Source organism: Astyanax mexicanus, chromosome 2 (assembly GCF_023375975.1).
Source record: "Astyanax mexicanus isolate ESR-SI-001 chromosome 2, AstMex3_surface, whole genome shotgun sequence".
Lineage (NCBI taxonomy): Eukaryota > Metazoa > Chordata > Actinopteri > Characiformes > Acestrorhamphidae > Astyanax > Astyanax mexicanus.
In genome coordinates this window covers 8,774,254-8,797,790 of record NC_064409.1, presented here as the reverse complement: position 1 = coordinate 8,797,790, position 23,537 = coordinate 8,774,254, and the positions used below count along the sequence as shown (strand labels likewise).

General features: G+C 41.2%; 1 protein-coding gene across 1 annotated transcript in view; it reads left to right on the top strand.

Annotated features, from left to right (window-relative positions):
- Positions 1–22,166, top strand: part of sema3aa (sema domain, immunoglobulin domain (Ig), short basic domain, secreted, (semaphorin) 3Aa) — a 65,355-nt gene extending 43,189 nt beyond the window's left edge. Inside the window, exons 7-17 of the mRNA XM_007252404.4 lie at positions 1,109–1,251; positions 2,504–2,618; positions 2,719–2,788; positions 10,177–10,321; positions 10,903–11,122; positions 13,411–13,502; positions 13,657–13,698; positions 13,811–13,968; positions 17,855–17,922; positions 18,633–18,778; positions 19,938–22,166. Coding sequence (XP_007252466.1) covers positions 1,109–1,251; positions 2,504–2,618; positions 2,719–2,788; positions 10,177–10,321; positions 10,903–11,122; positions 13,411–13,502; positions 13,657–13,698; positions 13,811–13,968; positions 17,855–17,922; positions 18,633–18,778; positions 19,938–20,660 — 1,922 coding nt within the window. The 3' untranslated portion in view covers positions 20,661–22,166. The remainder of the gene's footprint in view (positions 1–1,108; positions 1,252–2,503; positions 2,619–2,718; positions 2,789–10,176; positions 10,322–10,902; positions 11,123–13,410; positions 13,503–13,656; positions 13,699–13,810; positions 13,969–17,854; positions 17,923–18,632; positions 18,779–19,937) is intronic.
- Positions 22,167–23,537: the final 1,371 nt, after the last annotated feature.

Here is a 23,537-nt window from a genome sequence, read left to right as displayed (position 1 = left end):
GAGTCTTAACGGACACAAAAGGTCAATTTCAGCCTTGAGGACTGAGGGCTGCTTTTTTCCCATGAAGCTAATCCCCCCACTGATCTGGTCTTGTGATCAGTTCCTATTTCACTCCTTGACCGCCCAGGCCCTTGGTCTCCATCGCCGCTGTATATGCATCCATGTAGTCAGAGTAGAAAAAGATGCTTTCATGAAGGTATTCTTTGCACCTTAATCCCTATCGTCTGTTGCCAGGGATACATCAGATCTCACCTTCATTGTATCTGTCTGAATGACGTCTGTCCCTCACAAAAGAGCCAATGTTGTTTGAAGGATTAGCAGTATGGCTATTCTACCGAGCCCTGATCAATAGAGACACAATCCCTTCACAAACTTCACGCAAAGCTTTCAGTAGCTATACAATAATGGCTGTTCCTCCTTTTAAAAGAGGCTTTTGAAGAAGCTTCTCGCTCTTTCATTCAGGTCTCTCCTTTAAACACATTAATAGCATACGGAAAGCTCACTGAGGTGAAGTTTGCGCTAAGCCTCGCTAAACGAAGGGCTCTTTAAAAAACATTAAACATATTGAATGCTGCAGGCCTGGAAGTCTGGAAAAGGTTGGATGGGTGGATGGGTGGGTGGGTCTCCACCAAGGGATTCCCTCCACTTACACATTCACACACACACACACTCACATTCACACACACTCACTTACTCAAATGCACACACACCCTAATCCAGCAGTAAGCGAGTGCCTGGGCCGCTCGTTACGCTCTGTTAGCTCCACATCCTGCCGGTGCAGTGTAACACGGCACTGCGTGTAGCCGTGTGCGTGTGTCGCCAGCGTGGGCGAGGGGTCACGTTACGCTGCCGCTGAGACCTGCGGTCACGCTCGAGCGAGAGCAACCCCCGTAGCTGCTGATATTCAAGCGCCGGACAGGATTTTGGCCCCTTTGGTCAAAGTTGAGATGGAGTTATTGAAGTGTTCAATCACTCCCATATGGTTTAACTGTCAAAACGGCTTAGGCCCAGATTTGCACGGCTTAAAGCTTTGTGTGGTTCTGCCAGTATGGCATTTTTATAGTGATCGTTGCTGAGCAGTTCCCATGTTTGTGTGTTTACGTGCCAGACCCCAGGTTCGTTGGCATTTACCTCATCCCCGAGAGCGATAACCCAGAAGACGACAAGATCTTCCTGTTCTTCAAAGAGAACGCCATGGATGGAGAACACACAGGCAAAGCCACCATCTCCAGAATAGCACAACTGTGTAAGGTAACAATACACACACCTCTACACCTTCACACCTTCTCAGACACAAATACTTTTACACACTTGTATACGAGGTGGGCATTGGGACATGGTGGATTCTGAGAGTGCATTGAAATGATCTTGAAGACGTCTTTAGTAAAGACAGTAAATGTAAGAATGAGAACTTTTAATGGTTCTTTGCTTAATTACATGGTTCCACTCTGTGTCAGATATGGTTCTTTAAAGAGTACATCCATTCCAACTTTACATAAGGTGCGGCTTAAGTGGAAAAGGAGCCAATCATATACTCTTTTGCTTCAGCAGTTGAAATCCTCTAAATTTAATCATAAATTAAGACAAAGACTATTTTAACGATCTATATGCAAGCTACATTATATGTGTGCACTTTTTAGCTTGATTTAGGGGCATGTCAATGTGTCTTGGCTATCATAACAACTAATTTGGGGCATTACTATTTAAACAATGCAGTTACCTGGACGTATCCAACATATGAAACTTTTTTCAGTCAGTGGCACATCTGTGTTTTCTGTTGCCAAGATAGCAATACGCCCAAAAATTGCCTAAACACACTTCATTTAAGGACCACCACGCCAATCGGCATAGATATATTCGTAAGCTTTGTTGATATTTTAACGATTCAGGCACAAGGCATGAAAATAGACTGTTGGTGAGGTGTAAGATAGCAACGAGCAAGTGCAATCTTATGCAGGGCCCAGAGTTACACATTTAATCTTTTCCAAATCCTCTAACCAGGTTTGGAACAGCAAAAGTTCAGTTTTTCAGCATTAGATGGTTTTAGATCTAGAAGTTTGCTTGCACATTAAATTATCTTTTCTTAAGTGATTTTTTTGTTACTAAATAAAATTAGATTTTTCTTAGAGCCAAGTTGTTTTAGTATTGGCTGTGCCACCAGGACCTTTATAATATATGAAAATACATGACAATTGCACAATAAAACTGAAATCTAATCATCTATCTGTTTCTATACAATTAATGCAGTTATTACACATTGATTAATGTCTGAGCTTTATATATATATATATATATATATATATATATATATATACTCAGAAAAGGGCATATTGACATAATGTCAATAATAATAATAATAATAATAATAATAATAATACAGTATTATTTCATATTTCCTGATAATTAAACACAAATTACATATTTAACATTTTATCCAAAATAACATCCGTTCCTATATTTACTCTACTGTATATTGTTATGTGTGTGGATGTGATTTATACAGAATGACCAGGGAGGACACAGGAGTCTGGTGAATAAATGGACAACATTTCTAAAGGCGAAGCTGACCTGTTCAGTTCCGGGCCTCAATGGAATAGACACTCATTTTGATGAACTCCGTGAGTATTTTACTCAGATTAAACATAGTGCACCTCTGAACCATATACACCCAAAAGAGTTTAGAAAACAATCAGTTTGCTCTGTTCTGGCTTTTTTTAGAGGATGTGTTCATAATGACTGCCAAAGACCCCAAGAACCCAGTGATCTACGCTGTCTTCACTACCTCCAGGTAATGCTAAACACATACCAGGGTTCCCGCAAGTCCTTAAAAAATTTACATTTCTTAAATTTAAATCTAGATAATTAAGGTCTTAAATTATCATAAATTTACTCTAAATTTGCTGTAGGTATCAACCTTTTAGACGGTGCCGGAAATCACATACTAACTTTAGTGCCGAGTTTCCAGGGAGAGAACTAAGGTTAGCGTAGAGCTAGCTAACATTAGCAGCGAGCTAGCTAAAGTTACTGGGGAAATAACTAAGGTTAAAATAGAGCTAGCTAACATTACTGGGGAGAAAACTAAGGTTAGTGTAGAACTAGCTAACATTAGTCGCGAGCTAGCTAACAATACTGGGGAGAGAACTAAGGTTAGCGTAGAACTAGCTAACATTAGTCGCGAGCTAGCTAACAATACTGGGGAGAGAACTAAGGTTAGTGTAGAACTAGCTAACATTAGCAGTGAGCTAGCTATCTTACTTATGTTAGCGGCAAGTTAGCCACATTATCAGGGAGAGAAGTAGGGTTAGCGGATGTCATATATGGTAGTTAAATGTGCCTGTGCATATATTAGCGCTATTTACGGTAGTGAGAGCGCGGGCATCGGGAGGGCGGAGATAAACAAACGTAGTAGAGTGTATGCTGTTGCTGGCTGAAGTTGCTCCATTAAAAAGATCCATAAAACAAAGTAAAGCTTGAGTTTCATTCCTCTACATGGTGTCAGAAGTAAACGGATTATGGCCAAGTTCAACCCTCCGATAAACTTCTCTTTTGACAAGCCGAGTGAGTGGCCGGATTGGAAGCAGCGTTTTGTGAGGTACAGAACCGCCACTAAATTAGATAAAGAGGATGGCGCCGTGCAAGTGAGTTGCCTGATATATGCCATGGGGAGCGAGTCAGAGAATGTCTACCGCTCGTTCACGTTTGAGGAAGAGGGACACAGTAATGACTTTGACCGGGTGCTGGGGAAATTCGACGAGTACTTTGTGCCCCGGAGAAATGTAATACACGAACGTGCGTGCTTTCATCAGCGAGTGCAAAGACCGGGAGAGAAAGCCGAGACTTTTATAAGAGCTCTGTATGAACTGTCTGAACATTGCGACTTCGGCGCTAGCAGAGACGAGAATATCCGTGACCGAATTGTTGTTGGAATTCTCGATAAAGATGTATCACGGAGGCTGCAGCTAATAAAGGACCTGACACTAGCACTGACCATAGAGACAGTCAGGCAGTCTGAAGAGGTGGCTTCACAGGTCAGCATGCAGGGAGAGGCAGCAGGGGTGATACACGAGATCACTCACAAGCAGCGCAGCAAATACACCAAGCTCTATGGTAAGCCGAAAGGGGGAAAAGATGGTCTGTGTGGAAAATGTGGGCGAGAAAGGCACAGTAAAGATGAAAACTGCCCAGCTAGAAAATCCAAATGCAATGCATGCAGCAAAATTGGACATTGGGCTAGAGTGTGTCGGAACAGAAAAGCTGTTAGTGAGGTGACTGAGCAAGCAGAACAGTCATATTTTCTGGGAGCTGTGAGTAAAGCAGAGGGTTCATCAGAGCAATGGACTGTAAAGTTGCTGGTGGGCTCCACACCTGTTGACTTTAAAATCGACACAGGGGCTGATGTGAGCATCATTAGTGAGGAGACCTACCACTCACTATTCCCCAAAAGACCACTAGAGACTGCTAAAATTCCATTGGATAGTCCAGGTGGCGAACTGGAGTGCATAGGTCAAGTCCAGAGCACTGTGACATATAAAGGAGAAACCCATCCTCTCACAGCATATGTCATTCGTGGACGCACAGTAAGCAATCTGCTCAGCAGACCACTCTCAGTGAAAATGAATCTGGTGAAAAGAGTGAACGAATTGGTGTGCAGTAAAGGACACTCACAAGCATTTGGTGAGCATGGGACATTAAAGACTGAACCTGTGAGAATTCAGCTAAAAGACAATGCTAAGCCTTTTGCGGTGCACACAGCACGACGTGTACCATTCCCTTTGTTGCAAAAGGTCAAAGAAGAGCTCCAGAGGATGGAGAGAAATGGCATCATTGAAAGAGTGACACAGCCCACAGACTGGTGCGCACCCATGGTGCCAGTCCTGAAGAAGAGCACAGGTAAAGTCCGTATATGTGTCGATCTTAAGAAGCTGAACGAAGCTGTAAAAAGAGAACAGTATTTGTTGCCTACTACTGAAGAGATTACAGCAAAACTAAGTGGAGCTACTGTATTTTCGTCACTCGATGCTGCCAGTGGGTTCTTCCAGATACCACTGCATCCAGACAGCTGTAAGCTCACCACTTTCATCACACCATTTGGAAGATTCAGTTTTAAGCGGCTGCCGTTCGGAATTACCAGCGCACCAGAAATCTTCCAAAGGAAGATGAAAGAGACACTGCAGGGGCTAGAGGGTGTCGAAGTGTTTATGGATGATATTCTGATTCATGCGGCTACAATGGAGGAGCACGATCGTCGCCTGGAGATGGTGATGCAGCGCATTGAGACAGCTGGTATGAAACTCAACCGCGAGAAGTGCTCCATCAGGCAGAATGAGCTACGATTCCTCGGACACCTCATTGATCAGTCTGGTATCCGCCCTGACCCCGACAAAGTGAAAGCTATTCAGCAGCTACCCCCACCTGCAGATGTGCAAGAGTTGAAAAGAATATTGGGAATGGTGAATTATCTAGGGAGATACATTCCCAACCTCTCAACAGTAGGACAACCACTGTATGAGCTCCTTAAAAGAAACAAGAACACATGGACGTGGGACCATGCACAACAAACAGCTTTTGAGAACATCAAGGAGCTGCTGACGACTGCACCGGTACTCGCGTACTATGATGTAAACAAGCCAACTGCTGTGTCGGCTGACGCGAGCAGTTACGGACTGGGAGGGGTACTCCTTCAGCTCCATGGAGAACAGTGGAAACCTGTGGCATTTTGCTCCAGACGCCTTAGCGAAGCAGAAACGCGCTATGCCCAAATAGAGAAGGAGAGTTTGGCTGGCGTGTGGGCATGTGAGAAATTTGACAGATATCTCACAGGGCTGGAGCAGTTTAAACTAGTGACAGATCACAAGCCATTAGTGCCACTTATCAACAACCGCAGTCTGGACAATGTACCTTTACGTTGCCAGCGTCTTCTCATGAGGCTCATGAGATTCAACCCCATTGCAGAATATGCTCCTGGGAAAACTCTAATCATTGCAGACACCCTGTCACGTAGTCCGTTGGCCTGTAGCGACGTGGACACACACAGTGATGTAGCTTGTTATGTGGCCAGTGTAGTAGGGGGGATCCCTGCATCACCAAGCAAGATGGATGAAATCAGAACAGCTACATCCATTGATGCTGAATTGGCGTCTGTCATAAAGCTCATAAGAACTGGGTGGCCTGAGCACCTAAGCAGTGTACCTGAGGCTGCAAGAGAGTACATTCAAGTGAAATCTGAACTATCAGAGTATAATGGCCTTGTTCTTAGAGGGAGCAGGATAGTTGTGCCGCGAGCAATGAGGGGTGAAATTCTCCTGAAAATTCATGATGGGCACCAGGGCCTAGTGAAATGTCGAGAAAGAGCAAATTCATCCGTGTGGTGGCCCAGACTCAGTAAGGAACTAAGCGAGCTGGTGACTTCATGTCAAGTGTGCCGCGAACTGAAAAGAACACAACAAAAGGAACCTCTCATCTGTACAAAACTCCCGGAACGACCCTGGCAGAGGATTGCAATGGACTTGTGTGAGTACAAACACCAGCAGTACCTAGTGATCTCTGACTATTATTCTAGGTTTCTTGAAATACTGCATCTTCCAACAACAACAAGTGCACAAGTCATCAAGAAACTGAAAACTGTCTTTGCCAGATTTGGTATTCCTGATGAGGTTGTGAGCGATAACGGGCCACAATTCTCATGTGCTGAGTTCCAGGAGTTTGCAAGACAGCTCGACTTTAAGCACTGTACATCTAGCCCTCACTACCCACAAGGCAATGGACATGCTGAAAGAGCTGTACAAACAGCAAAGAAAATTCTCAAACAAGAGGACCCAGTGCTGGCTCTGATGTGCTATAGATCCACTCCATGCTCCTCCACTGGTTTCAGCCCTGCCGAGTTGCTGATGGGGAGAAAAATTAGAACTACACTCCCAACCTTGGAGAAGAATCTCCTACCCAAATGGCCCAGTAGGACTGCAGTGAAAGTAAAGGATGGCCAGGAAAAGGCTAAACAAGCCTACTACTTCAACCGTCGTCATGGAGCCAAGCCCTTACCTGCACTGCGACCAGGTGATGCTGTGTTCCTGAAGCTGGACAATGAAAAGTCATGGTCTTTACCAGCAGTTGTCTCAAGTGAGAGCACAACTCCAAGATCTTTTGTCGTCAGAACACATCACGGAACTGAGCTGCGGCGTAATCGCCGTCATCTTCAGTTAGGGCCTGTTCACCATCCTGCAGCTGACCACAACACAGGGACGGATCAGTCTGATGTACCTACTATAGAGACTGTTCCTGCTAGTCAGAATTTGGACAAGCCTACAAGCCCTTTACCTACTCTGACCGTGACCAGGTCTGGTAGAGTGTGTAAGCCAGTCAGCAGGCTCGACCTGTAGGCTAACACATACCTATGGCCTTTGGGGGGAATGGGGTGAAAAGAAAGAAAAAAAAAAGGAAAGAAAAAAAGAGACAAAAGTTGTATTGTCAGTTATGTTGATTTGTGACCATGTAAATGTGACAGTTATAATATAGTACCTTGTTTAAGTAAGGCATACTGAAGTGTTTCAGTGTGATATAACTTTGGTTATTAAGAAAAACAGATGTTATGTTTAAGTTAAAGTGTTCCTTGATGTTATAGATCGCAAAAGGGGGAGATGTCATATATGGTAGTTAAATGTGCCTGTGCATATATTAGCGCTATTTACGGTAGTGAGAGCGCGGGCATCGGGAGGGCGGAGATAAACAAACGTAGTAGAGTGTATGCTGTTGCTGGCTGAAGTTGCTCCATTAAAAAGATCCATAAAACAAAGTAAAGCTTGAGTTTCATTCCTCTACAGCGGAGAGCTAGCTAACAAAAATGAATTAAAAAAAAAAATTTAACAAATGAGAAACATTAAGTTTTGATTACCAATAAAATAAATTATTTTCTAATAACATTTTTGGGCCTTAAATTATATTTATTGAAGTCTTAAAAAGCATTAAATTTGACTTTTAAAATGGCGCAAGAACCCTGCATACACTGACTGTGCACATGCTTAGAACACTCAACCAGCCAGGCTTTCTTTTTCCTTTCTTTCTTTCTTTCTTTCTTTCTTTCTTTCTTTCTTTCTTTCTTTCTCTCTCTCTAAGCGTGTTTATGTGAATTTGCAGGGCTGTGATGCGGCTCATCTCCTCCAACACTTCTCTCTCTCTCTCTCTCTCTCTAATGTAATCCAGTTAGTGGTAGACAATTCACCTCACTGCACTCTGGATGGGAAATTCCTCTCCAGCCCACATTCAGACTCTCCTCTTACCTGCTGCTCCATCAGCAGTGGCTTATCCATGCTTAGAGGAAATGTGATTAACTCTTCTAGGTCCTCCACGGTGCACATGCCTTAAAGCTCCTCTTCTTACATTACGTTTTATAATTTTTTAATAATTTCTATCACCTGTAAATTACAGTAATTAACAGGGAACCGTTACTTCCTATGCTAAATGTTGCTTATGAACAGCACTAATTGTGAAAGATCGCTGACTGCTAGAAAGGCCTCTATGAGACACTTAAAGTGGCAGTCCCTATTATTTTGTTTCTAAACTGAAAGCAGAAGCATTTCTGAGTGGAGAAGGGACAAAATATTGTGTTTAATGGTACCAGTGTGCTGGATCGACCATCCCTGCTAAGCCTAATATATTAATTCTAAAAACTGGGGTGTTGGGTTCTTCTGACCATGTTACGTGTCTTTACGTACTAATGTCACACGTACAGCCTCTAAAAAAAGAGGATCCGACTCAGTTTTACTGAACGCGAGCGGCTGGTGGAGCAACGGAGACTTCAGAAGGGGAAACTCAGACCTCAGTAGCTCATTCACTCATAGTAAAAACAAAGTGTGTAGTAGAGGTGAAGTTTCTGACTGGGTGCTCTCTCTCTCTCTCTCTCTCTCTATTTGACTGAACATAACCTGGAATCGGATTCATCTGCTCTATAAAGGAGACCGCATCACACCCGCCCAGTTTAAAATGATTTTTAAAATGTTTAAAAGAGTTTCATTTGGTTCCAACAACAACAACTCCTTCTCGTAACTCCTTGTGTTATTAGTATGCACTTTGCAATTTGGACTTAATTGGGACATAATTTAAATTTAATTAAAATGAATTGTTGTGGGTCTGGTCTTTCTTTTGATGAAGGAAAAACATCCTGTTCACATTTTGTTATTTGTTGACAAATTGATAAAAAAAAATGACAAATTGATAAAAAAAAATGACAAATTGATAAAAAAATGCAGTGAGGAAAGTCAGAAATATTAATGTACAAATATGATTGTAAGTATCTAATAATAACACATGAATAATGGTGTGTAACAGAGGGCTAAATCCGAGCACCGCTACCAGCCAGACTGCTTCTGTGCCGGGTCGAGCAGTCAGAAGCGGGGAGGCGTAGGCGTAGGGCGGAACAAAAGCAGACAAACGAGTTACATGAGAGTGGGGGACTTTTAAGATGATGGATGAGCATGCAGTGCTTTCACACACATCTCCTCTCTCTGTGTGTGTATGTGTTGTGTGTGTGTATGTGTGTGTGTGTAAGTGAGAGATGAGGAAGAGGACAAACAAATCACGATTAATCACCGTCAAAGCGGCGAGAAAGGCAGAACGTGGCAGGCGGCTCTCGGCCAGAGCCGGTTCAGCATTCCTGCCTGGCTGCGTCTTTAATGTATGCAGAGAACACGGCCCCTCGAAAATTCAATTACCAGCTTTGAGGAATTAGACTGCTTTAATTGCTTTTCTAAGTGCTCCGTTCCAGAGATGAATAGAAGTGCATTCTGGGGACTGGCTTTTAATATTAGCACTTAATGAGCCTCGAAGTCGGCGGCGCCGGATCAATGTTTTATCTGAATGTGGGTGGGCATGGGTATGGGGGTGTGTGTATGTGTGAATGCCTCTCTGCCTCTGTGTGTGTGTGTGTGTGTGTATGTGTGTGTGTGTGAGTATATGTGCAGGCCCCTGACTGAGTGGCAGAGAATTAGTGTGCTCATGTGCCCCGTGGTTAATTGAATTTTGCGCTAATTAACATTTTACAAATGCTTTGCAATTCGTCTTCCATGGGCTGATTACTGATTATTCTCATATGCTGCTAATGCCAGCGAGCATCAAACAACCCAAGAGTTTATTATTTTTTTTCTCTCTCTCTTTCTCTCTCTCTCTTTATCTTTTTCTGCACAGTAATATCTTTCGCGGATCAGCGATCTGCATGTACAGCATGGCCGACATCAGGAGGGTGTTTCTGGGTCCCTACGCCCACAGAGATGGGCCCAACTACCAGTGGGTTCCGTTCCAAGGCAGGGTGCCGTATCCTCGGCCTGGCACGGTGAGCTCATGTACCAACTGCTAACACAAAACACAGCATTCTAGACAGCGCAGGCTAAAATGACACATTGATAAAAAAAAAAATGTGGATTCAAGATCAGATCCAGAAGTCGCCTGAGACTGTTTTACTACAGCAATTAATCAGAACAGTACACTCATTTACAAAAAGTATTGATACAGCTAAATATTGACTGATATGGGCGATATTTATTGAGGTACACATACAAAAGTAATGTGTATCACATATGTAAAGCAACATCTGTCAGATGTAAGACATCCCAGCATGGAGTTGTAGAGGTTCCTAATGGTGTCCTCCTGTGATAATCCATCCCATGCAGCTAGAAAATGTATGCAGATTTTGCATATATATACTGCAAAAAAAAAATTTTTGTTCCTTGGAACCTTTATCTTCCGTCCGAATAACACAGAATTCCAACACTTTGCACTTTCTGGGTGCAAATTTGATTGATTATTGATGCTGTTCAGAACCAGGGTTGGGAGCCACTGCTATAAAATTACAGCATGATGATTGATAATCATGATCTATGATAAGAATGATCACCCTCTTCATTCTCTTAACAGTGTCCCAGTAAGACCTTCGGTGGCTTCGACTCAACCAAAGACCTCCCAGACGATGTGATCACGTTTGCACGTCTGCACCCAGCCATGTATAACCCTGTACAACCGGTAGGCGGTCGCCCCATTGTGGTGCGAACAGACGCCGAGTACCAGTTCACCCAACTGGTAGTGGACCGAGTGGAGGCTGAGGATGGGCAGTATGATGTCATGTTCATTGGCACAGGTGAGTATCTTCTCAACAAAGCCATTTTTGTTTTGCTTTTGTTGAAGTAACTGTCTCTACTGTCCAGGGAAGGCTATCTACTGACTTTTGAAGCACTGCATTACCCCAGATCATCTCTAAAGTTTTGGATGGAGCTCCATCATTCCAAAGAACACACTTGGGGGATTTACACCCCTCTAGCCAGAGAGTCCTGTATTCTATTGGCACTACTTTTCTACAGAGACTAGACAAGCTGTCAATGCCAACATCAATTGCCTTGTCCACCTCGTCATAAGACTAAGACATGACCAGGGACCTCTTGTACTAAGACTTGTGTGAAATTCCTACTAAAATGTTGCGTACATTCATAGCTAAAAACCTTCAAGTCCTCCTCAGAAATTCCCTCTTACAAGTTTGGAGGTTGTAATTACCCTTTTTTCCATCCGAGTTTTATTTTGTCCTACTCCAAGAGGAAAAAAAAGCAAATAAGACACGCATTAGGATGATTTTTTTTTTTATTCCATTAGAACCGTAACCCATACTAGACTTTTATGCTTTAAACCTTGTTTTTATTTTTTTAAAGCCTGTACAGCTTAAAACTGTTGCTAATAAGATCAAAGTTTGACCGTTTACTGTAGAAGCAGGATTCATACTGGCAACCACCATGACCTCTTGTTACTGACATGCCCCTAACTGGGAAACTCTGGGCTTATCTAACACTCTGAGTTTCCCACTGGTAAATATGAGTTTGTGGTGGCGATATTTCCGACACGACTTTAAGGCAGCATTAGTGTTGCTAAAACACATTAGAAACATATGTACAAACTGAAATTGGCATGGGGGAACACATATTTAACACATCTGACTATGAGCATGAGGTTTCGAGACTTGTCTTGAGGCTGATACTGGACTAGGGTACTACAACACTAGCTATTAAGTCCTGCTCCTCTTTAGTGAAGCTTTTGGTTGGCACAGTCTTGCTCTTGCTCAATGGTTCCCAAGTCATTTCATGGGAAACCCACCGTCCTGCACTCTGTCAGCTGTTCCCAGCTCCAGCACACTTGAAGCAGCTCATGAAGGCCCTGATTATTAGCTGATTGCTGGATCAGGTGTGTTACAGCAGGAAATACTTGACAGTGTGCAGAGCAGTGATTGCCAAGGGCTAGAGTTGAGAACGTCTGATCACAGCTCATCACAATCTTCACAAGCATGTGCATTCGATTAGAGCTGGAACTAAACTGCGCAGCGTTAGTTATCTTCACAAACTGCTTTAGACACCCTTAATCTGCTATATGTATTGTTCCAATCAGAACAAAACCTTCTCAGGAGGGGGAAAATGATATTAAAGGAACATTATGCAGCTTTTGTGTCTAAAAATATCAACTTTTAAATCATTTTGATGCTGCATTGACGTAATGACGTTATAAGAAGATTGGCATGTCTTTCTTTGAAACTCCGGGCTCAGTACAGTAATTGTATTGGAATGTGAAGTCAGTCATTCTTAACACATGCATGGGTATTTCAATTCCGATTCTGGTTCTGTATCTCCTTAACTTGTTAAAAAAACATGAGATGCTCCATGAGATGCTCCTAAACTGTAGGGGGAGCTCAGGAGCCAAGAATACCAATTCTCACATACTGCTGCTTTAACTATCTGGTCATATCCTACAATTGTGATAGAGTGATGGATGGATGGATGGATAGATGGATGGATTGATGGATGGATGGATATGCATTAGTAGCATTAGTTAGTAAATTATTCCAATTTATAACATTTTTCATACATTTTTACACATCCATATAGCAAATTATATCTGTAAGAATGTAACAGGTTGTTTTTTTTACTTAGCCTTAAAGAAAGAAATAAGATAAACATAACATAAAAATGAGCTCTGTTCTGATTGGCTGCTGTATACTGTTCCCTAATTAAATTGCTAAAACAATCATGACAACTGCAATATGAATAGGTTTGGCTTAATTGTGACAGACATAAGAGGATATATGTATAGGAGTTGTTTTATTTTTTATTATATATTGACTTTTAATGTAAGGGGTCACCGAGTGGATATACAGCTAAGTATTTATTTAACATTAGTTGCATAGACCCTAAAAGAGGACCATGTGGGACTCATAATATAATATACTATACTGTCATCAAATTATAATTTATGGTATTTTCTGATTATGACACTAAAAATGATTAATAACAACATAAACTTAGGGCTTTTGTATGCCAAACATACAGTGTGAATACTAAAATTTAACACTGATAAACTGTTTTTTTTTTTTTTTTTTCATTTTGTGAACAGATATGGGCACAGTGTTGAAGGTGGTGACCATCCCCAGAGAGAGCTGGCATGACCTGGAGGAGGTGGTGCTGGAGGAGATGACCGTCTTCAGGGTACGCAGAGCTTATCATGTGTGACCAACACAGCATGACCAACAACACATTTACAACTGTCTCCAGCCCCAGAGACTTGTTTAGGGATTAGGAATGTTTATTACAGCAAGTGAACAAAACCAGTGACTCAGAGCTCTGTGTGCTTTCCCTTCAGGAGCCGACCCCCATCACTGCCATGGAGCTCTCCACTAAACAAGTGAGTCCGCCGATGGCTGCTGCCCCATGTGGCTTAGCAACTTTCCAATAAATGTCAGTGAAGCGCTTGTGGGTCTGAACTCAATGCTCAATGTGTTTGGCTGCCCCAACAGCAACAACTGTACCTGGGTTCTGCTGTGGGAATATCGCAGATGCCTCTGCATCGCTGCGAGGTGTACGGAAAAGCCTGCGCTGAATGCTGTCTTGCCAGAGATCCGTACTGCGCCTGGGATGGAACAGAGTGCTCCAGATACTTCCCCACGGCCAAGAGGTCAGTCAGTGCTGGTGCTTTGTTTTCAAAATTCATAATTTTTTAGTTTAGCATCACAGATGATTCAAACGTCTAAAAATTTTTAGTAAAAATGATTAAATGAGCTGCGCCTAAAATTTCTTAAATATATTTTATGAGATTCATGGTTTGTGTTGGCTGTTTTGCTAGTTCAAAACATGCCATCAGCTTATGGTGGTAAAAAACTTTTTGGTTTGGGCTACAGCTTCAACTTGTCGTAAAAAGCAAGCCTCCCCTCTCCTATTAGAGTGGGTGGGGATGGGAAATTTGCAATGATATGTTAAAGAAGTCAAAGAACGATTTTTAGGATATTAGATTGGAAAGAGGAGGAGCTTCAGGCATGTTCCTCCTCCCAAAACGTAGTTATTTCATAACAACACTTGTTTCTGTGTGCATGTTAGTGTCCTACCTATTCTGTGTCCAAAAGGAAAAATATAAGTATAGTTACTCCTATATTTTATGTTGTGGAATAGTCTAACTGCACACTTTTAAATACAGTATGATCAATCCCTAAAATGTTATAATGTAATGACATCCTGTGTCAATAGGAGTTGTGGGTCTTAAAGAGCCATTAAAACCTGAAACCATATTTTTTCCATTAATAGCTGAAAGGTGTTCTTTTGACGTAAGGAAACATAAATGTACATCCAACCATCTGCATCTCAGCCAATCAGCTCTCATCATGCCTTGCCTCTAAACCCATACATCACCCAGTGCCCCGCCTAAATTTGAGCTTAGGGTGGAGTCAGCTAAAATCAAGAGGTTTAGTGCCCCTTTGAGGCCTCTGCACAGATGTATATATATATATATATATATATATATATATATATATATATATATATATATATATATATATATATATATATTTCATTATTACATTCAATTAAAACCAAAACAATGCTAAAAAAAATATACGACCTGTGACAAACATAAATTACAAAAGTATCAATGCCTGCATGAATGGTGGATGATCAGTCTGGATGAATCCATGTCGTCTGCTGTGGGAATTTTCCTGCAGTGCTCCTAAACCTTCTGGAACTACTTTTAGAATTCCAGCCTTCAGCATTCTGACCACCGCATCACTCCTCAAGCACTCAGAAGCCAAGCAGTACAAACTCTACCCCTAAAACACACATTCTGCCCTACATCCCATACCACACTCATACACCCTAGCTTTAGAGAGCTTCTTCAGCCCTCAAATACAGCCTGCCACCTACATCGCTCATACTGTACCATAGGAAAGAACAACAGCTCCCCACGCTCCAGTGGAAGCAGTGGAAGTCAGCTTTCTTAAAGATAAACATATTAACTCTCTTTTCAACACACATGCAGACACACACATACATACCACACACACACACACCATACAATAATGTTGGTGCAAAAAAGAGGGTCACATTACAATATAATCATTTTGCAAAATAACTTTCTGAGCATTTTGTCAGTAACTGTAGTACATAAAGCACACTGACCCTAGTCCATGTTTAAATTATATACAGCACTGGAAAAAAATAAGAGACCACTTCAGTTTCTGAATCAGTTTCTCCTTTATGTTTGAGTAAAATGAAAATTTTTGTTTTATTCTATAAACTACCAACAACATTTCTTCTAAATTCCAAATAAAAATATTGGTTTTTAATCACAGTTTTCATGCATCTTGACATGTTCTTCTCCACCAGTCTTACACACTGCTTTTGGATAACTTTATGCTATTTACACTCCTGGTGCAAAAATTCAAGCAGTTCAGTTTGGTTTGATGGCTTGTGATCATCCATCTTCCTCTTGATTATATTCCAGATGTTTTAAATTTGATCAAATCAGAGAAAACATTTTAGGGGGTCTCTTATTTTTTCCATTTATAGTAAATTTACATACTGATACTGGCATGTGATTGTATTTTTTTTATTTGTTAGAAATACCCCCCCCACACACACACACACAGTCAACAGTTCATATGCCCATTGTTTAATAGCCTGTATTAAATATCATAGTATTTATTTTGTATTGGTACTGCGGTGTGTCAGTATGTAGGCTTGCACACAAATATGTTGTTAATCTCAATTTTTGCTGTTTTTGCCCTTTTGACATAATTTAAATGTGCTAGTTGTTGTTATTGATATTGTGTAACATGTCAAGATGAATGGAGCAGTAGAAATGTTCAGAAATATATTACATTAAATCCACTGAAAGTTAAGCATTATTTTCCTTATTCTGTAAATCTGCCGTGGTGGAGATGGAGAAGGTTTTTGCGTGACAGCAACAAAACCTCAGCAATATCATATTTTAGCCATATTGCACACCCCTAGTGGGTACCATATGCAAGCCGCTGTCTATGACCTCCCTAGTTTCCTCTCGGGGCAAAATCGGGCACACCCACATGGTCAGCACTGCTAGTGCTCTCCACTCCTCTCCAAATATTTTCACTGTAGCAGCAATGAGAAACAGACTTCCACTGCACATCACACATGCCCTCATCGCAGTGTGTGAGTGTGTGTGTGTGTGTGTGATGTGCATGTGAGTGAAGGACTGAATTACAGGGTGTGAGACACACAAACACAGAGATGTGGAGTCAGAGACAGTAAAGGAGGAGATATATTGAGAGAGATATATTAAGCTCTGGAGATGTTGCGAGGGCGAGAGATAAGGAGCGAGAGGAACAGTGACAGAAGCAGAAGGTGTTTTTCAGCTCTTACTCATAACTCTCTCTCTCTATATATCATATATATATATATATAATCTCAGCGCTGAACTGCTTGAATTTTTGCAAAAGTTAAAGTTATCCTAAAGCAGTGTGTAAGACTGATGGAGGAGAACATGCCAAGATGTAAAAAACAGGGTAATTCCACCAAATATTGATTTCTGAACTTTTAGAACTTTAGGAATATGAACTTGTTTCGTTGCATTATTTGAGGTCTAAAAGCCCTGTATTTTTTTTGTTATTTCAGCCATTTCTCATTTTCTGCAAATAAATGCTCTAAATTACAATATTTTTATTTGGATATTTGGGAGAAATGTTGTCTGTAGTTTATAGAATAAAACAACAATGTTCATTTTACTCAAACATGAACCTATAAATAGCAAAATCATAGAATCATAGAATCATAGATTCAGAAACTGAAGTGGTCTCTTAATTCTTTCCATATATATATATATATATATATATATATATCCCCTGCAGAGTCAGTCTGATCTACAGTCTGATCTCCAGACCTTACCTCTTAATCCCTTCCCTCTCCTTTCTTATTATCTTTTATGACAAAACACTCTCTGGACTCTGGAAACTCCTAAAGTTCGTATTTTTCCGTTTAGTGCAGGAAATCCTCCATGTCTTTTTATGCATTTCTAAAATATGAACGGATACGATGCTTGGCCACGTCCCAGCGTCTGGCCCGTGGCAGCAGCACTGAAGGAAAGCCACTGCTTTGGTACAGCACAAAGCTGCCATAAAAGCCCTGGCTTCAGCCTGGCCTACAGTCAGACTGAAAGAGGCTTTCAGGACTACAGGCCATACAGCCCCTATTTTCTCGCCGGACATCAGAAGGAGCTGCAGTGTGGAGTTCCATAACGTGTCTATGGAAGGACTCCCAGCCATGAGTCATTTTGCTGTGAGCACCAACTGGTGCTCCAGCATTTGCGGTGCGTGCCAGCTTCATTTTCCCCCTTGCTGAAAGCTGAGGCTACAGCATGATGAGTTTTACTGAAGAAGGGTTTTTTGACTGGAGCAACAGTGCCCTCTAGTGCTGTACCGGGGTTTGTGATTTAAATGCTTGCTGAATGGAGGTTGCTGTGAATAAAAACACACAGTGGCTACAGTATGTTTTCATTGTATTGAATGTTTTGAATGACCTGTTATTTTGTTTTTCTGCAGGAGAACAAGGAGACAAGACATAAGAAATGGAGATCCTCTCTCCCAGTGCTCTGATCTGCAACATAATGGTAATTAAAAAACACACAAATGCACACATTAGAGCAGGACTGGTCTTTAAAATTCTGATATGCAATGTTACAGTTAGAATAGTTACTGTATTTCTGTGTGTCGTGAATATTCTGACCTCACAGATAGGTGGGTTTGTGGATAGTGTGATTAATCAAGGTATACAGGTACTTGAAATCTAATTGACTAATTCTTTTTTTTTTTAAATTTTCATTTACTGCTGTATAATTAATTGCAATTTAACAATCTTATGCACACACACAACTTCAGCCTAAAAGTATGCAACCGTAGTGAAATTTCGTTCTGAAAGTGAAATTTTGTTCACATTTTAATGCACAGGTAAAATAAAAAATGTAAGAGTAAAGTAAAGTAAAAGGGAAATTATCATGCACATTTTAATGCACAGTTAAAATGAAAATGTAAGAGTAAAATATATTGTTTTGATCTATTTATATTTAATTTAGTAAATACAAGTGCATTTCACCTACAGAAGCTTTTACAGCCTCCCATGCTAAATCCTTAATCATTAATATGGGGTCGGTCCCGATTTTTTCCCCCTGATTTTATTATTCTATTGTATTGACATCAGCATGGATATTGACATGTTTATACCAAAAATATCTAAGATTTTTTTGTGAGTGTACCACTATTAAATTCTATGTTGTGTGTGTGTGTGTGTGTGTGTGTGTGTGTGTGTGTGTGTGTGTTGCAGATGATCTGGAGGGCTTCAGCAGTGTGGAGGAGAGAAGTGTGTATGGAGTGGAGAACAGCAGCATGTTTCTGGAGTGTAGCTCAAAGTCTCAGAGAGCCCTCATCTACTGGCAGATCCAGAGGCCCAACAATGACCATAAAGATGAGGTAGTGCACTTACACACACACACACACACACACACACACACACACATATACTGTATTTTTCTCAGGAGAAGTAAAGCCACTCCGCTGAAGTACAGTGTTATGGAGAAGTTTCAGTTTAGTTTTCTAACACCAAGATTGAAGAAGCATTAGCATTAGCCGCTAACAGCTATTTCCCCGTTCAGAGGGAAATAACCCCGGCTAGCACTGCTGGAGCGGTTAGCCGCTAATGCTAATGCTCCTGCTCCTGCCTGCTCCTGTGCTAGAGAAATCTGGGAATCTAAAGCTTACCATAAATAAACAGAAGCGCTTTACTCACCCAAATAAACAGTTTTCAGGAGAGAAATCTGTGTAGATTAACATCCAGCGCTCGTTTGACTTTAAAAGAAAGGATTTTTTATTACAGTTTTGTTTACTTAGCTTAGCTTCACTTAACTTAGTTAGCTACCCCCCAACACCACCCAGCAGACCTGCTGAATTAGAACTACTTATAGTGTCTTCTACAATGCGCCTTATAATCCAGTGCGATTTACAGTATGTTTGAAAATAGACCATAAAATAGATGTTTATTGATTGTGTCCCTTATAATTCAGTGCACCTTACAGTGTGAAAAAATTATACACTGAATTCTTATGTAGTTCTAAGACTAAATAGATACAGAATCATACAGATGTGTTGCTCTTAAAGATAATGATAATGTATATATGACATATTAAATTAAAGTCAGTTAAAAAGGCAGTAAAAAGTAGTGTTTCTGTTTGGAAAGGGGACAAAACATCCTAATATTTCCCATCAATCTGCTTTTGCGATAATTACTACAATGCCAAATATATTTGGGTGTTTATTTTGACCAACTGTCGTGCCGATATTACTGCTGATAGAAGAGTTAATTTTTGAACAGCAGACTTCATGTAAGCATTTGTGTGTCATTAAACAAAAAACAGTATAAGAACTGAGAAAAGCCCGTGAGGTAAAAAAGTGCAACAGACTCCTTGGTAAAATCACCAGATTCACCTGCTTTAAAAGTATATTGCACATTATTAAAGTACTTTTAAAACCTAGGGATTGTCACTTTAATTAAAATAAATTCCATACTGTGTTCAATGTCACTGTATCCAAGACTTTCAGCACATCTCTTTCTCTCTATCTCTCTTTCTTTCAGATAAAGCTGGATGATAGAGTGGGTCACACAGAGCGAGGTCTACTGATCCGCAGCCTGACGCAGTCTGACACCGGTGTGTACCACTGCCACGCAGTAGAGCATGGCTTCATCCAGCCGCTGCTGCGCCTCACCCTGCAGGTCATCCCGTCTCAACGAGTGGGAGAGCTGCTACTGCGCACAGGCGCCGTCGACCGTGAGCCCGTCCCCAAACATAAAGTGTGGTACCGCGATTTCCTGAGCCTCCTGGAGCATCCGGATCTGCACAGCGTGGACGAGTTCTGCGAGCAAGTCTGGAGAAAGGAACGCAAGCAGCGTGGCAAAAAAGCCCCAAAAGCTGGACCAGGGTTCAAACAGGCTCAGAAATCTGCCCAGCCCACCAGCCAGGGGTTGCAGAGTTCAAGCCAGAATCAAAACGACCAGAGAGCGTCGAGCGGCCCTAAAGCGACTAACGGTCCCGGTGGCCCATTTCTGCCCAAGACAGCTGGAACACAGAGGAGCCAAATCCTGCAGAGTACCACAAGCACAGACAACCAGAGCCCCAGGCCGAGTCCGGTCAGCCCCAAGGTCCAGAGCACTCAAGTAACCCAGAGTCAGGGGAAGAGAGGCGGACCACCAGCCCGAAGAACGCCTCCCAACACTGCCAAGTGGAAACAACTCCAGGAGAACAAGAGGGGACGCAACCGCCGCACCCACGAGCAACAGAGACCACCTCGCAGTGTGTGAAGCTACAGGTGCCCAAACGAACTAGCTAACATCAGACCCATCCATTTGCAATCCTAAACAAGCAGACATCAGCTCAGTTCACTCAGAACAGCCTTCATATACATGTGTACATGTTGCAAACATTCACACAAAAGCACAAAAACTGAACAGATAAAAACAGAAATAAAAAACTTAAAAGAGCAGACCTAGAAGATATGGACTAGTTTTGAACTTTATGTCACTGGTTTACCAGAAAAAAGCACAATTACAGTAACGTAACATCAAGAACACCTCACAGCTCACAGAGTGTACACAATGACTGATACACTCGCCTTTCTGCCAACACATAACACATTCTGATGCTAAAGGGCATGACAGTGTGGTAACCCATAGGATTGGACACTTTCACCTTGGAGTAAGCGAAGTGGGATCACCATTTCCAGACTACTGGGACAAGGTTAAAAACCTTCCATGGAATTCATAGACTCCTTCTTCTTCTTGGAGAACTGTGCCATTCAGTCATTGCCATGCCATGGTTCAAAATCAGACATCACCCTCTTAAGTGGACTGGTTTCCAGCCTGAAAGATAAAGGAAAAAGATAACAAATGATGAAAACTGGAGTCTGGTCACTCTGATTCATATGAACTGTATTATAGGAGTATTATAGTGGTCACTGTATGGAAAATAACTGCAAAACCATGAACACCATGGATTCATCTTAAAAAAAAACATTAGCCTAATGAATTGCTGTATATTCATTATTAACAAGTGACCCAAATGGACTAAGACACTGAAACAGGAGGAGAATGCTCTCCAGAGGACATAGATCAAATATGTTGTGCATGTCGTTTAATTGAATAGGCTACATAAGCTTTCTCCAGTCAGTCACATAGCTAAACTATTCTAAATGAGATTCTATCGAGGTTTAAAAATCACAGGGGTTCTTTATAACAGATCTGACAAATCAATTCTGATTTTATTGCAAATAACGATGGAATAAAAATGAACATGTCTCGTGCCAACTGCTGCATCTTCTGAAACAATGAAAAGGTGCTGTGTTCAGATATTGCCATACCTTGACTGTTTTTATTTTAACTTATTTTTATGCTCTTTTTTGCCTCATACAAATGTGCTCTTACAGTCTATGTTGTAGGTTAGGCTGAAATATAGAGTGTAAATATATACAGCCAGACACCACTTGACTATTTATTGCTGATTTTCTTTAAAGGGTTACAGTTATTTTTGATATTATGATATTATGGTGTTTTGAGGTCATATGTAAAACAAAAGTGACTGAATGTGGTGATGCACATAGATGGACCAATATTTTTTTTTTTCCTTTTATTTTTAGTTTTTAACATTTTACATAGAGTTGAGCGTTGCAGCTCAAACTACACACTATAAGTTGAATCCTGAAATGTCTCCCCCATTTTTGCCCAGCTGGCACCAGATGATATTTTGACATTTGGAGAATTTGGGAATTTAGCTGAAAATAAAAAACAGGTTAATGTAAAAAAAAAAAAAACAACGTTGAACAGATGTTGAAAAATTCACAAGTCACAGAACAATCAAAAACCAGTAGTAAATTTGGGTTACTTAACACCATGATCTGAAACCAACAAAATATCAGCATCTAATAATGATAAAAAATTGCAGATGTTTGGTTTGGGGTTTTGGTCGCTATACCTCTTAATATATATAACACATCAATGTTCGATGGTGGCTTGGCAAATATCAACGTCAGCTGTCATCACAATTCTGCATCTTTGACTGTTGCAATATTGGTGTAGGTTGGTGGCCAGCTGGGTGCCCTCTCTGAAAATTACAAAGTTTACAATTTAGTCTGTTTCCTTTAGTATTTTTCTCTCTGTAATGCCCCCAAACGAATCTGTCTATAGATCATTGCCTTGTCTCTGTATCACACATTCATCAAATGGAACAAATACAGTATGAATATTGGATAAAACTCGAGTATGTCTAACCTGTAAAGATGAATGCCCCCATCATAAACTGTGTCTGAATCTCCTGTAAGAAAGTGTGTTCGGTGAAAAAAGAAGTCACACCGAGGAGCCACCGAGTACATACTGCATGTGCATTCTTAGTGCATCTTCTTTATTGTCTGTGTTTTGTGTGAGGTCACTCCCTTGCCCTGAGCAAAAGAGATGTGAATATTTTTTATTTTGTTTTACTTATACCAAGATAAATATGTCCGCCCCCCTTTTTTGCGTATTATAAAACTGTAATCTTTTGTACAAATATCCCCCACCCCACCCTCCTCAAATGTATGATGTTTCAATGCAATACAAAGCTGTGTCCATCAGATGGCACTCCCACCACCTCCTGCTGCAGGCCTGTTCCATGTTGGGCTGGAGACAGGAGGAAAGGAGGGAGTTGGGAGCTCATATAACTGTCAATGGGTGTTTCTGGCATGCATTCGGTTGTCTAAATAAATATTTCCTCTACCACTCTAGGGTTGTCCTTTTATATTTGCAAGTGCTTTGGTTTCTTGTGCAGTTTATGAAGCACAGTGAGTGAGGCCTACCTGTGGAAAGGCCCTGACACTCATCCATATGCAGCTCTGTGTGTCTGATAACTTATAAAATTAGCTGTAAACAATGTCAATAGTTATTGCTAAAGGCTACAATACACACAATACACAATTTTAGCTCAGATTTCCAGTAGATCGCAGACAAAAACCTCTAAAACAAAAATAGAACTCATTGCTAACGCTAGCTTGGCTATAACCACAGCTTGATTTGGAATGACTGGTCGAGCAGCCAAACAAAAAGCGGGTATATTCCAAGATGACAATGTCAGGATTCATGGGTCTGGAATTGTAAGAGTGATTCAGGGAGCATGAGATCATTCTTTTTTTTCATGGTCTTTTGGCGCCATCA